This window comes from Bombus huntii, chromosome 6, assembly GCF_024542735.1.
Source record: "Bombus huntii isolate Logan2020A chromosome 6, iyBomHunt1.1, whole genome shotgun sequence".
Lineage (NCBI taxonomy): Eukaryota > Metazoa > Arthropoda > Insecta > Hymenoptera > Apidae > Bombus > Bombus huntii.
The window spans coordinates 3,664,506-3,679,447 of record NC_066243.1 but is presented as its reverse complement, the minus strand read 5'-3'; the positions used below and the strand labels follow the sequence as shown (position 1 = coordinate 3,679,447).

The 14,942-nt window shown below is 31.2% G+C and overlaps 1 protein-coding gene and 1 long non-coding RNA gene across 9 annotated transcripts in view; one reads left to right on the top strand and one right to left on the bottom strand.

The window, feature by feature from the left end:
• Nucleotides 1–14,942, top strand: part of LOC126866599 (uncharacterized) — a 156,404-nt gene that overhangs the window by 21,274 nt on the left and 120,188 nt on the right. The window contains exon 6 of one of the 5 annotated variants that reach the window (XR_007689941.1): nucleotides 3,680–4,774. The exons of the other annotated variants lie outside the window; for them this stretch is intronic. This is a non-coding gene — a long non-coding RNA (uncharacterized LOC126866599). Of the gene's footprint in view, nucleotides 1–3,679; nucleotides 4,775–14,942 lie in introns of those variants that run through there. 5 annotated transcript variants of the gene reach the window in all.
• The window catches only part of LOC126866590 (amphiphysin), a 146,799-nt gene that overhangs the window by 16,654 nt on the left and 115,203 nt on the right, over nucleotides 1–14,942 (bottom strand). For all 4 annotated transcript variants that reach the window (XM_050620390.1, XM_050620391.1, XM_050620392.1 and 1 more), the window contains exon 2: nucleotides 4,782–4,917. In XM_050620390.1, coding sequence (XP_050476347.1) covers nucleotides 4,782–4,917 — 136 coding nt within the window. The remainder of the gene's footprint in view (nucleotides 1–4,781; nucleotides 4,918–14,942) is intronic.

The following is a 14,942-nucleotide window of genomic DNA, read 5'->3' as shown; positions in this document are numbered from 1 at the left end:
TACTTCTCTCTATTTACGTCTTTCTACCTGTTCTCCTACTTTCTCTCTACTCTCCGCAGCCACCTTATTGCTTGCATATTTGCATTTTCTTCCAGAATTTCCTCGACCCTCAAATTCATTCTGTCTGTCGTTTAACATTCCTCCTTCCAGTGCTTCAACAAGCCCTCTATACAACGCTTTCCAGCATTTTCCATACAACGCACATCTCCTCTCCTCTTCCTTGAACCAGAACTCGTTACGATATGCAAAAATATACAATATAAAATATCCGTCTATTGGTAGCACAGATCTTCGCTTAGGCTAGCAGAGTATGGAATATGGATTTGCAGAAAAATTCGCTGTCCGATAGTATCGTGAAATTCGTTGAAGTGCAAGGCTTATACACATAGACAAGCGTCCTTGATTTCCATATTAGGTCAAGTGATTATGGTTCTTCAGAAAAACGTGCTCGTTACACAGGCGTACGTGATTTAAATAATATATCAATGCCTGGTTGTCAAAAACGTAGGATGCAATCACGTTGAAAAATTGCCTTACACGATATTAACAAATACTGGTGACGATCCAAAAGTACCTACACTCAGGTACGTCCAAACACCTTTCCAATTCAAGAGTCTGCATCTTTGTTAGCTTTCTAACTTTCAGCGTCTTGGAACTATACTCTGGCTGATAATATGTTATTATACATATTTAGTATATAATTAAAATACAATAGAATATAATATAAATATAATATTTATAATTAAAGTATATATAATAAAATTCATATATAATTCTCCTTATATAATATTTCTTTTTCTTATATATAAGAAAAGTATATATCACATGCTTCTCTGTTTAGTTACTTTAAAATGAATAGAATATAGAGATACTTTTTAATGTCTCTCTTTAATCATTTTGCTCAATTTCAGTCTACCATCACTATCAATCATATATATAAGAAAAGTATATATTATATGCTTTTCTTTTTAGTTACTTTAAAGTGAATAGAATATAGAGATATTTTTTAATGTTCCTTTTGAATCATTTTACTAAATTTCAGTCTACCATCACTATCAATTATATATAAGAAAAGTATATATTATATGCTTTTCTGTTTGGTTACTTTAAAATGGATAGAATATAGAGATATTTTTTAATGTTCCTTTTGAACCATTTTGCTCAATTTCAGTTTACCATTGCTATTAATCCTATATATAAGAAAAGTATATATCACATGCTTTTCTGCTTAGTCACTTTAAAATGAATAGAATATAGAGATATTTTTTAATGTCTCTTTTGAATCATTTTGCTCAATTTCAGTCTACCATTACTATCAATTATATATATAAGAAAAATATATATTATATGCTTTTCTTTTTAGTTACTTTAAAATGAATAGAATATAGAGATATTTTTTAATGTCCCTTTTGAACCATTTTGCTCAATTTCAGTTTACTATTGCTATTAATCCTATATATAAGAAAAGTATATATCACATGCTTTTCTGTTTAGTTATTTTAAAATGAATAGAATATAGAGATACTTTTTAATGTCTCTCTTTAATCATTTTGCTCAATTTCAGTCTACCATCACTATCAATCATATATATAAGAAAAGTATATATTATATGCTTTTCTGTTTGGTTACTTTAAAATGGATAGAATATAGAGATATTTTTTAATGTTCCTTTTGAACCATTTTGCTCAATTTCAGTTTACCATTGCTATTAATCCTATATATAAGAAAAGTATATATCACATGCTTTTCTGCTTAGTCACTTTAAAATGAATAGAATATGGAGATATTTTTTAATGTCTCTTTTGAATCATTTTGCTCAATTTCAGTCTACCATCGCTATCAATCATGTTTAAAAGTATGCATATAATTATCAACTGGGACAGGGATTATGTTAATCTTTATGAGCTTGGGATGGGATATTTATCGCACATATTATCTTTCAAATTTCAAAATAATTTTTAGCAAGACTGTTGGATTGCTACAATCTTTTTGGAACCACTGGAACACGGTGTGCAACTTGCAACATGGCGATTCTCTTACGAATGAAATTCAATGTTCCATGGAAAAAACCTATAGTTTTTCAAACTTCATTGTATAGCAATCCATACTTCTACATTATTAGTTACAAAAAAAAATTCGTTGAAAAAGTGAAGTTACAACTGCATTACAACTGTACTTTCAAATATTTACTGAGACTCTTAGCAAGAGTAGCACATAGATACGTTTCCCAGCACTTAACATCTGTTCGTTGTAAATGAAAAATAAAATAATAAACGTAAGCACGTAGTATGCGCGTCAGACTTCCACGATAACATCCAGCGACAGTGTTTTACGATTATGAGTCAGCATTTAGAAACACGTCAAAGACTTTCGTAATACCAGTTTTGAGTTAATCGAAACTGATTTATATTCGCTATAGGAAAAGTGGTTCACGTATTGCTGCGGAATCTAGTTCACCGGTTATGCTATTTCGAGTAACTTGTAATGCAAGCTTCGACGCGAATCAAGGCCATGAACGATTACTTCGATAAGCATGATTCAAAAGAGAATCCTTCGACGATTTATTTTTCAGCAGAAAATTACGCAGAATTTATTCTGCAAAAGTACTTTGACATTTCTTGAACAATCTCAACTCGACTTTTACTTTGTCGGTATTTTTTGAACCAAGTGACTGCATTCTGTCCTTGCGGTAGAACTGCAACTTTATCTGAACTTGTCGGCGGACAAACAGTTTACATAATTACAGTTCATATAATAGGAACTCGCCAATTATCCCCGCTACTATTTTTCCTTCGTATAATAGCAGTTCAGGTTCAAACTCGAACGAATCAACCGACAAAATTTGGGTCAATCAGGCGTTAAATAAAATTTCGTTTAGATAAATGGACCTCTATTGAGTTATTACGTTTCGTGAAATGAAAGATCAACGGAATAAATTAATTTATTTTAGAGAACCGTACTATAAAACTATAACAGCGATCATTTTTCATATACGTTAATAAATAATACGTAATTAAATATAGCGGAAAATCGGACTCATTGGTATTACAACCGTAATTTATGTATTTATCATATAATCATTATATATTGTAACATTGTAATCGTATAAAAGTATATTTAATATCATAGTTTATTTATTTATTTTAGAGAACCGTACTATAAAACTATAGCAGCGATTATTTTTCATATACGTTAATAAATAATACGTAATTAAATATAGCGGAAAATCGGACTCATTGGTATTACAACCGTAATTTATGTATTAATTGCATAATCATTATATATCGTAACATTGTAATCGTATAAAAGTATATTTAATATCATAGTTTATTTATTTATTTTAGAGAACCGTACTATAAAACTATAGCAGCGATCATTTTTCATATACGTTAAGAAATAATACGTAATTAAATATAGCGGAAAATCGGACTCATTGGTATTACAACCGTAATTTATGTATTTATCATATAATCATTATATATTGTAACATTGTAATCGTATCAAAGTATATTTAATATCATAGTTTATTTATTTATTTTAGAGAACCGTACTATAAAACTATAGCAGCGATTATTTTTCATATACGTTAATAAATAATACGTAATTAAATATAGCGGAAAATCGGACTCATTGGTATTATAACCGTAATCTATGCATTAATCACATAATCATTACACAGGGTGGTTGGTAACTGGTGGTACAAGCGGAAAGAGGGTGATTCTACGCGAAAAAAGAAGTCGAAAATATAGAATAAACATTTTTCGTTTGAGGCTTTGTTTTCGAGAAAATCGACTTTGAATTTTGGCTCGGTACGCGTCCACTTTATCGCGTCTCGTTATAACGGATCTCACTTTAGATCGTTGTCTCGATGGAAAAATTAGAAAAAAAATTTTATTCTATATTTTCGACTTCTTTTTTCGCGTAGAATCACCCCCTTTCCGCTTGTACCATCAGTTACCAACCACCCCGTATATTGTAACATTGTAATCGTAAGTATATTTAATATCATAGCAACAATGTATAATAATTAATATCTCCATTAACCATGCGATGTATTTGTATTCTCTAACTCTAATTTCATTCACCTATCGTTGCACCATAATATCGCATTATTATATCATTGTATTAAAATGAAAGCGATTTTATATCGATTACTAATCATCAATTTGTAGACTATAATGAAAAATGATGACCAACTAGAATTTTTCTTGTCAGCTGAGCTATATATGATATATATATATCGATGTAACGATCTGCAAAATTCACATTTCCTAGCTACAGGAATAGCAGTGCTTCAATTCTCTGCAGATTTACAAAGTTAAAAATGTACCTGTTCGACAGATTATCATTAAGACGGTAGGTTTGAACAAGCCGGACTGGGTCAGAGAAAACCAAGGTCACGGCTCGCTTCTCGCGCAGATCTGATAATTTGTGTACGCATTTGCTGCAAATGTTTGGTTTATCGGTTTTACTGCCTGCTGCAGTTCACAGCAGATGCGTAACTACAATATCGGCAATATTTCACGCGTGCATAAAATAACGACGACTGAAGTTTTTCAAAGAAAGAACGCAATTGCTTCGATATTTTGATCATCGAACGCAGTGTGCATCTATCGTTAATTGTTTGTCGCAATTTTTACTCGAATTTAACAAGCATCCTCTTCCATACAAACTGATGTTAACAGATTTAAAATATTGTCGTTTGTTTAACTTGTATTGTCGTATGTTCATATAAATCATAGAATAGGTGTTTTAATTTGATTTATCTTCGATCGACTTACCTCGAACACACCTGATGTAATTGTTGAACTCTTTTTGCAATCTGTTCGCGGCATTTTGCTGTCTCATGAAGTTCTGCAGATGTTCGTCGAATATGTCATCCGCGGTCCTATCCACTTTGCCCAAATTCTGAAGAAACTGCAACGAGAAAGAACAATTTGTACCACAAACGCTAAACTCTTCACGCATCGTTTTAGTCGTCGCCCGCTGACTTTCCATAATCGCGAAAAATATATACAAAATACAATTGAAGACATCTCAGAACAATGACAATAATTGTTTTAAGTTGCTATATATAATAAACCATGGTGCGTAGGATAGTTAGTTCCATTTTAGGGGGTTGTCCTGAATTAGAATGTTCTAAAACAGCGTCTTTCTGTGATTTTTTTTAGAAGGGAAAGAAAGAAATGAAGTTGTTGAATTTTGAGGTATAGTTTTATGTATATTTAAAGAATACAAAAAAATTTCTTTTAAAGTAAAAAGAAAGTTATAACAGATTTCTAAGTCTATTTCACGGGCGTCTAGTCGCTGCAGTTTTCAATCGGCGGGAAACATCCACCTCGTGATTCTAGACGGAAGCAAAAAACCAAAAAAGGATTAAATTATTATATATTTTTCTTCTGGGTGAACTAAACAACGTCAGAAAAAAATGTGAAATTAAAGCTTTTGGTGGGTTTAAAAAAAAGTGTTCTTAAAAAAAAATAAACTTTAAGGTACAATTATTTAAATAAACTTTTTTTCTGCCGTTGTTTAGTTCACCCAGAAGAAAAATACATAATAATTTAATCCTTTTTTGGTTTTTTGTTTCGGCCAAGAATTACGAGTTGGAACTTTCACGCTGATTGAAAACTGCAGCCCATGAAATAGGCTTAGAAATCTGTTATAATTTCTTTTTTACTTTAAAAAAAATTTTTTTGTATTCGTTAAATATATATATAACCATACCTCAAAATTCAATAACTTCATTTCTTTCTTTCCCTTCTAAAAAAATCACAACAAAGACGCTGTTTTAGAACATTCTAATTCAGGACACTCCCTTAATTCGGTATACGCGAGGAAACGAGAAGGATACGAACGCAAGAATTTCGTCTTGCATCCAGTTTCCTTCTTCCGTACTTTCTCTCATTCGTTTTTACCAATTACGTTCTTCTTCGTCTTTAACCGTTTGAGTGCGAAGCGCGCTGTTTAGATTTCGTGTGGAAAAGTCGCAGTACATTTGAACGCTACAGACGACTGACGGTATTTTCTATTTCATTGTTATCTTCTCAATAATTTTTATTGACAAACTTGAATTACTTATAAACTAATAATACGCATATATAACAATATAAACGTATTTCATAAAAATAACAAGTATGACGAGCGCTATTGCGCTGTTTAGATTTCGTGTGGAAAAGTCGCAGTACATTTGAAGGCTACGGACGACTGACGGTATTTTCTATTTCATTGTTATCTTCTCAATAATTTTTATTGAACAAACTTGAATTATTTATAAATTAATAATACGCATATATAACGATATAGTTTATATAGCGTGTTTTTCTTTACAGTCAATTAAAATTGAAACTACCACACCAGTCAAATTGACTGGTTTTACAATTTTATTTTAAAATTCCTACTTCGTGTTATATTTCTTTCCGCAATGATGTAATGACTTTCGCGACGATAACTAAAAGAATAATATAACGAATTTTATTTGGTTTGTTATGTATTCAAACTGAAAATAATTTTGTACAAAGGCTACTTATACCAATACTAGTAAAAATGACTGGTACTTGTCAAAGTGTAAAAGGGTGCTGCAATCTGTTTATCGAACCCCAATTAACCAGTTTCCTCGTTTTGTACAACTTGCCACGCGTTTTGAAAATTTTTACTGCGTATCACTCAATATGATGATATCAGTTATCAGGAAAATTCTAAATGTTAACACTAGAAATACCACAGCAGTCAAAATGACTGGTTCTACAATTTTACAAATGTGTCAACCCTCGTTTAGGGATCATTATCCCAGATGGATTAATAATACCAAAAATACACTACATAACATGTAATTGCTTCTGTAAGAAAGTAATAAATCAATAAATATAAAAATATTCTATTATTACGTATTTTTTATCATTTTGACTGGTTTTGATAGAAACAGTTTCGTGTTAACTATCGGTAGTTCTAGTGTTAAGACAAACGCTGTCGCGTTGCTCGGCATTTTTCGACCCTGTTTTTTCAAAGACCCCTGGGACTCGAACGATGAACGAACATCGTACATCTTCCTCGTACGCGTGCCATTTCGAAAGCTGCGAATAACAACGTTATCGCACTCTGCGTACAAATATTCTGCCCAGGCTCGACGTTTGTCACAGGTCTGCCAAGCAGACGATCGTACCTCGTGAAATTCATAAAACAACAGAACGCCAATGCGTCGTACAGTGTCGAAGAAACATCGGCGATGGCGATGGCTCGCCTCGCGGAGGAAATTTGAATCGAGGCCGACTTTGATGGCGAATTTGAAACGGTTCACGAGTAATTCGCTGCATCTTCATAAAGATCCCCTTATCACGGCTCGCTTCAATACGAATCTTCATGAACGCCAATGGATCGCGCAGTGTGTAGGGTACGAGTGACAAGGTAATTGCGAGGCTGCTGCAATTTAGCGTCTATTACGCTTAATGCTGAACAAAGATGAATGGCAGCTCGTATTTTCAAACGAATTGAAAGTCACGTTAGACGTTAGAGCTGCAGGATGATTTGGTGGAAGCGAATACGAAGAATAAAACACGACAGTGGTATCGAGCAAACAAACGTTTCGTGACCGCGCCAGTCCTCCAGAACGCGTATTAATTATGCACCGACTATTATACTGTGCTATCTGTCGAGTATGAATAATATACAGCGCGAACGAAAAATACCGAACGATCAATAAAAAATGTATTTCTTTCTTTTTAACAAGCGTTTGTCGTGAAATTGTCTTACGCGTTACGCGCGTATAGCTTAGTATCTAGTGTTTGCTATGTAGCCTAATATCTGTAACGTTTAACGGTAAAGAAATTTTTTCGCAAGAAAATACTTTAACGTACATGTATTTTGTAAATTGCCGGTTACACGGAGATTTTTAAATCGCAGACGGCAGGTGCAATTTTTTCTTACTATAGTAAATATAATTAAATTGTATAAATTGTATAAAATAGTATAACAGCTAACGCGACGGATCAACGTGTACTTGTTTCTATTGTAAACTTAACATCTGTTTCGGTGTTCTCGATTTGCGAGAGATAAGATTTTTTCATTCTACTGTAATTTTCTAAATTCTCTGTTTTCTATATTTTTCTGTTCGACACGGGCTCCGCTTGTTATTGCAACTTGTTTCTATTATAAAGTCAACATCGTTTCCGATGTTCTCGATTTGCGAAAGATAAGATTTTTTCATTCTACTGTAATTTTCTAAATTCTCTGTTTTCTATATTTTTCTGTTCGACACGGGCTCCGCTTGTTTTTGCAACTTGTTTCTATTATAAAATCAACATCGTTTCCGATGCTCTCGATTTGCGAAAGATAAGATTTTTTCATTCTATTGTAATTTTCTAAATTCTCTGTTTTCTGTATTTTTGTGTTCGACACAGGCTCCGCTTGTTTTTGCAACTTGTTTCTATTATAAAGTCAACATCATTTCCGATGCTCTCGATTTGCGAAAGATAAGATTTTTTCATTCTACTGTAATTTTGTAATTTCTCTGTTTTCTGTATTTTTGTGCTCGATAATACTCCGCCTGTTTTTTAAATTTATATATACAGCGATTGAAGAAAGCGTTCGAGCACTCGTAGAAACTTCTTGTGTGATAGCGCGACGCATTTTGAAATTTCACTAACAGCGACGAGAGTAAACGAAACGCGATTCTGTCGGTAAGATTTGAAACGAATTTCACATGGAACACAGAAGCTACGAGATATTTATTAGGACACACTTCGCACAGATTATCAAATTATTTGATTAGGCGATCATTCGTCGTATTAACCAACCACGGTACGTGGTATGTCAGTGGCATCATTTTTTGCGCTAATTTTACGCTTAAAACCAGTATTCACATCGTAATCTTTAAACTTTGGTCAAGTAGCAAGCCACGAAATACTCAAAAAAAAACTATTTACGCGAGACTACTGCAGCATCTCAATACATTTGGCAAACAACTAAACGTCAAAGAAACGTCAGATCCGCGAGAACTCGAGCGTTTCGAACACGACATGAGAAATAAATTCTAAACAATTTCTTGAAAAACGTACTATAAATTAAATTACAGAAGATGCGTATACCAGTGATTACGTTATTTAAAAATTATACAAAGTTTATACAAACTTTATACGATTACCCAAAGTTGTGCAATGAAGCTCGTTTATTATGCTATTCTGCTGTTTTATTTATTATATCATCGTGTTACTTTTTCAATAAGAGATAAACAAAATTATTCACAGATACAAATAATATAACAACCAATACTTTCGCACACAGAATATTTCGAATAATCGGTGTGCATGAAAGATATGAATTTGTACTTTAAGAAATATATCTGTATTTTTCTGCATTTTTTTAATATCGTTGCACCGATAAAGAATGTAAAGTAATAAAAGAAAAATATGTTAACCTATACCACTCAAATCTTCTCTTTGACGTTTCTTTTAATTTTAACCAAAACAAAAATGTAATTTCTACCAATTTTTTCCAATGTGCACCAATGGTAAATTATTTACAAATTACATAAACTTGTACCTTGTGTAATTTTCTTTATCGTTGTTTTTTTTATAACAGAAAAAATATAAACGAGATTAGAAAATATAAACGACTTTAAAACAGATAAAGATACGTAGAAACATACGCATTTCTATCTTAAAAAACATAGCTGTAGTATTTAGTTACGTCGTTGCACCGATGAAAAATGTGAAGCTGTAAGAAAGATATGCTATCGTATATCGTCAATCTTTTCCTCTAATATTTCTTTCAAATGTAACCAAAAACAATATATGACTTTTTCCAGTTTCTCCAAAATATACCAAATATAAATATATAGATATATAAATAAATATATAAATAATATAAATGGGTATATTATTTACACAGAAATACACAGAATTGTACCTTATGTAATGATGTTTCTTTATCGTCATTTTCTTATAACAGATCAAAAAAAAAATTATTCTCAGACACAAACATTCTGATACTTTCACACACGGAATATTTGGAATAATCGGTGTACGTGAAAAGATACGCATTTCTATTTTAAAGTCGCGTCGTTACGCTTAGGAAACAAGCGAAACTGTCAGAAAAGAAAAGAAAAGAAAGAGAATTATATATCATTGAAACCTTTTCTCTAACACGTCTTTTAACTTTAATCAACAACAAGATGTGACTTTTTCCACTTTCTCGAGTCACTTTGTATAATACAATGCAATTAGGTTGTGGCAAAACTTTCTTTCGTTTCATAAGGAAATTTTTTATTCCACGTTATTTTATTGAATTACGTATGGTCCATTTTCTTCTGTTAAGTTAAAGTCCACAATTATATAATTATATTAATATAATATAATATATAATAATATAATTATATAATAATTAGACCATTAAAGACCATAATTATATATAATTATATTAATGTAATATAATAATAATAATATTAGGTCATCCCATAAGTTCGTGCCGACTTTTGTGTATACATTTCATGTGTCGATTTATAAACATACGGCGATAAGGGACCAATGCACTTGAGCTTAGCTGATCGAGAACAGGCTAGAGCAGATTTTCGTGGGTATAAGATCGTAATATAGCGAACACAGTGACTTCTAACAGTAAAAAATCATGAGTGAAATGCGTATCCATTTTCGACATCTCGTGTTATATGAATTTCGGAAAGGAAGTTCTGTAACAATTGTCACGAAAAACATATGTGCTGTTTACGGAGAAAATGCGCTTTCATCTCGCACCTGTAGGAAGTGGTTCCGACGTTTTAGAGCTGGGAATTTCTGTTTAAAAGACGAGGAACGCTCCGGGCGTCCTCCTCAGACAGACGAAGATAAAATTCGGGATCTTGTTGAAAAATCACGAAGTTTGACAGTTCAAGAGATGTCAAATGTTCTGAAAATACCTAAGACAACGATTCATAGGTGTTTAAAAAAAATAACATATATAACCGCTCGAAAAACGGCACGAACTTATGGGATGACCTAATATAATAATATAATTATACATTATACAGATTCTACGCGAAAAAAGAAGTCGAAAATATAGAATAAAAATTTTTCGTTTGAGGCTTTGTTTTTCGAGAAGATCGACTTTGAATTTTCGCTCGGTACGTTAAAAATTAAAAAAAAAAAATTAAAAAAAGATTTTTATTCTATATTTTAGACTTCTTTTTTCATGTTTTCATAACCTTTTGTTTCATTTCATGTTTGTGTAAAGATACATCGTTGCAAAAAGCACGTTTGTAAAAGAAAGACACTTTTGCGACAATCTAATACGAATCTAAATTTGACAATTTTCAGCTTCAGTCACTATAATAATCTTGCGATTTGTGGGAATCTACAAATTGCTCTGAAATTGCGCTAATTGCTTGGAAAGTACATACGCACATAAAACAGGCTACCGATTATAGTCCGTATCACTTAATGAAAGTAACCGTAAAGCGGGTCCATTAAATTTAATCTTATCCATAACAATTACGGCATAATGAGATGCATTCGCGTTTACGACGTCACAATTTTGATAACCGACGACTGACGATACGTATCTACGTATAGGTGCTATACTCACAACGTTAGTATCCAACGAACCCCTCCGACGCTATTTATAAATTCAAGCACATCAAATAGCGTACGATTATGCTACACGATTATTCCCCGTGAATTTAACCAGCAGAATAGAGCACTGGCGAATTTCAGGCGAAGTGGAAATAAAATAAAAACAAATTCGCCAGAAACGTACCAACATGGGCAGACTGGTCGTGCGATTTGGCTGGGCTTGCGAACCGAGGCTACATACATATTTCAAACGAACGTCAGATATTTCTGTAACGATGCTATTCTGCCTCGTTTTATATCGCCGATCAATCGGAACATTGCTTTTTTTAATACGTGTTTTACGTCGCTTCGGTTACGGGTCATTAGCGACGACGTTACACTTCGATTGATTAGAGAAATATTTTTTATTAGATGGGTAAATAGATAGATTTTTCAGAAATTATAATTTGCTGTTTATGGAACTCCTCGTGTTGGATTATATTTATGAAAGGGAATATTTAAATGTAAAAATTTAAATGTATAAACATTAAAGAAATATTTTTATCATGTAGGTAAATAGATAGATTTTTGACAAATTATAATTTGCTGTTTATGAAACTCCACATGTTAGATTATATTTATAGAATTGAATATTTAAATGTAAAGTGTAAGGATTAAAGAAATATTTTTGTCATGTAGGTAGATAGCTGGATTTTTGACAAATTATAATTTGCTGTTTAGAGAATTCCTCGTGTTGGATTATATTTATGAAAGTGAATATTTAAATGTAAAAATTTAAATGTATAAACATTAAAGAAATATTTTTATCATGTATATAAATAGCTGGATTTTTGACAAATTATAATTTGCTGTTTAGAGAATTCCTCGTGTTGGATTATATTTACGAAAGTGAATATTTAAATGTAAAGTGTAAGGATTAAAGAAATATTTTTGTCATGTATATAGATAGCTGGATTTTTCACAAATTATAATTTGCTGTTTATGGAACTCCACGTGTCGGAATATATTTACAGAATTGAATATTTAAATGTAAAGTGTAAGGATTAAAGAAATATTTTTGTCATGTAGGTAGATAGCTGGATTTTTGACAAATTATAATTTGCTGTTTATGGAACTCCTCGTGTCGTAATATATTTACAGAATAGAATATTTAAATGTAAAGTATAAGGATTAAAGAAATATTTCCATTACATAAGTAGATAGATAGATTTTTGACAAATTATAATTTGCTGTTTATAGAATTCCTCGTGTTGGATTATATTTATGAAAGTGAATATTTAAATGTAAAAATTTAAATGTATAAACATTAAAGAAATATTTTTATCATGTAGGTAAATAGATAGATTTTTGACAAATTATAATTTGCTGTTTATGAAACTCCACATGTTAGATTATATTTATAGAATTGAATATTTAAATGTAAAGTGTAAGGATTAAAGAAATATTTTTGTCATATTGGTAGATAGCTGGATTTTTGACAAATTATAATTTGCTGTTTATAGAATTCCTCGTGTTGGATTATATTTATGAAAGTGAATATTTAAATGTAAAAATTTAAATGTATAAAGATTAAAAAAATATTTTTATCATGTATATAGATAGCTGGATTTTTGACAAATTATAATTTGCTGTTTATGGAACTCCTCGTGTCGTAATATATTTACAGAATAGAATATTTAAATGTAAAGTATAAAGATTAAAGAAATATTTCCATTACATAAATAGATAGATAGATTTTTGACAAATTATAATTTGCTGTTTATCGAACTCCACGTGTCGGATTATATTTATGAAATGAAAGATTTATATGTAAAGTATATTTAAGGCGAATGTCTAAACCAGATATTTCTGTAACGAGGCATGGAGGCACTGTATGTCTCGTTTTATATCGCCGATCAGTCGGAACGTGTTTTACGTCGCATCAGTTACGAATCATTTGCAATCAAGTTAAACGCAGACTGATAGGAGAAATATTTTTGTTAGGTAAATAAAATAGAAACATTGGTAGAATATACATAGATTCTTGGCAGATTATAATTTGCTGCTTATCAAGCTTCTTCCGTCGGAATATATTTATGAAATAGAATATTTAAATGCAAAAGATATCTAAAACGAATTTTTAAACCAGATATTTCCATAACGAAGCGTGGAAGCAATGTTTCATTTTATATCATTAACAAATTATAATTTTCTACTTATTAAATTAATATTAATCAATACTTGAAAATGCAAAGATGAGTTTTCTAAAAAGTATCACACCAAGAAAAGTCGTTATATCTCGCGAGACTATTTTTTAATAATTTGCGAAATAAAATCTTCAGAGCTTTTATTTAAAATTAAATAAAGTTAGATGAGTAATGTGTGATTCATATGAGTGGTACCTTTTTAACTTCGAATGATATAAAAGTAGGCTATTAATTAGTTTTCTTTCAACATATTAACAACATTTTATCGTATTTTATAAATCGTATATAAAGTTCAGGTACTTTTCTTCTATTGTACTGGGCAAAGTGAAAAAGGCAAAGTGAAAAAGGCAAAGTGAAATTTAATGTTCAACCAGTTAGCTGTTGCGAACTGCTTGAAAAGCGTTTACGTAAAATGTATCGCAAAATGCAAGCGATCAAACACAGACTATGTGTAGCTGTTATAATACAGAATTAAGCTGTAACGAAATGGCAATGTTTTATTTTTTAATGTTATTAGTAACAGGGCTCGTCATAACGTAAAATATTGCTATTTCATCATGACGACTATACTCGTCAAAAACTACTAACTGGTTGATCATCGACGTAATAACGTTGCTTTGCTTTCTTCTTTTTTTTTTTTTTTTTCGAAATTAAACATTTTTTAAAGTATCGTCTTCTCTGAAAACATATTCTCAATAGTTTTTCGAGAAATATTAATTGTTAAACAGCGAAATGCATTTTATCATACCACTAAGATACACTGAGATACTAATTTCTCTATGAAATGAAGTATTTTATAATTTGTATCGGTTACCTGGCGTAACGTGGTTTTACGGTTCTAATTTTTAAGCTGCACGAATCTCGTTCGATATAGCCACATGATCTACATGATGTGTCTTATGAAGAAATGATTAATAAAAATAAATGATTTTGCAAAAGTGATAGTTCAAACGTTAGACTCGGACTTGTAAATCAGGTTTATTTCTTGTTCGTGAGAACAAATTTAAACAAATATATACATACAATAAATTAATAAATGCCATGAATAATTATAAAGTCAATTCTATTTTTAGATTTGTCATAATATTGAAATAAAAACTGACAAGAATCCTTTACATAATTTCATGTTACGATGTAACACAAAACTGAAGATGCGACAAAGAAAAGTTTTTTTCTTTCGAAGAATTAAATTTCCTCCTAA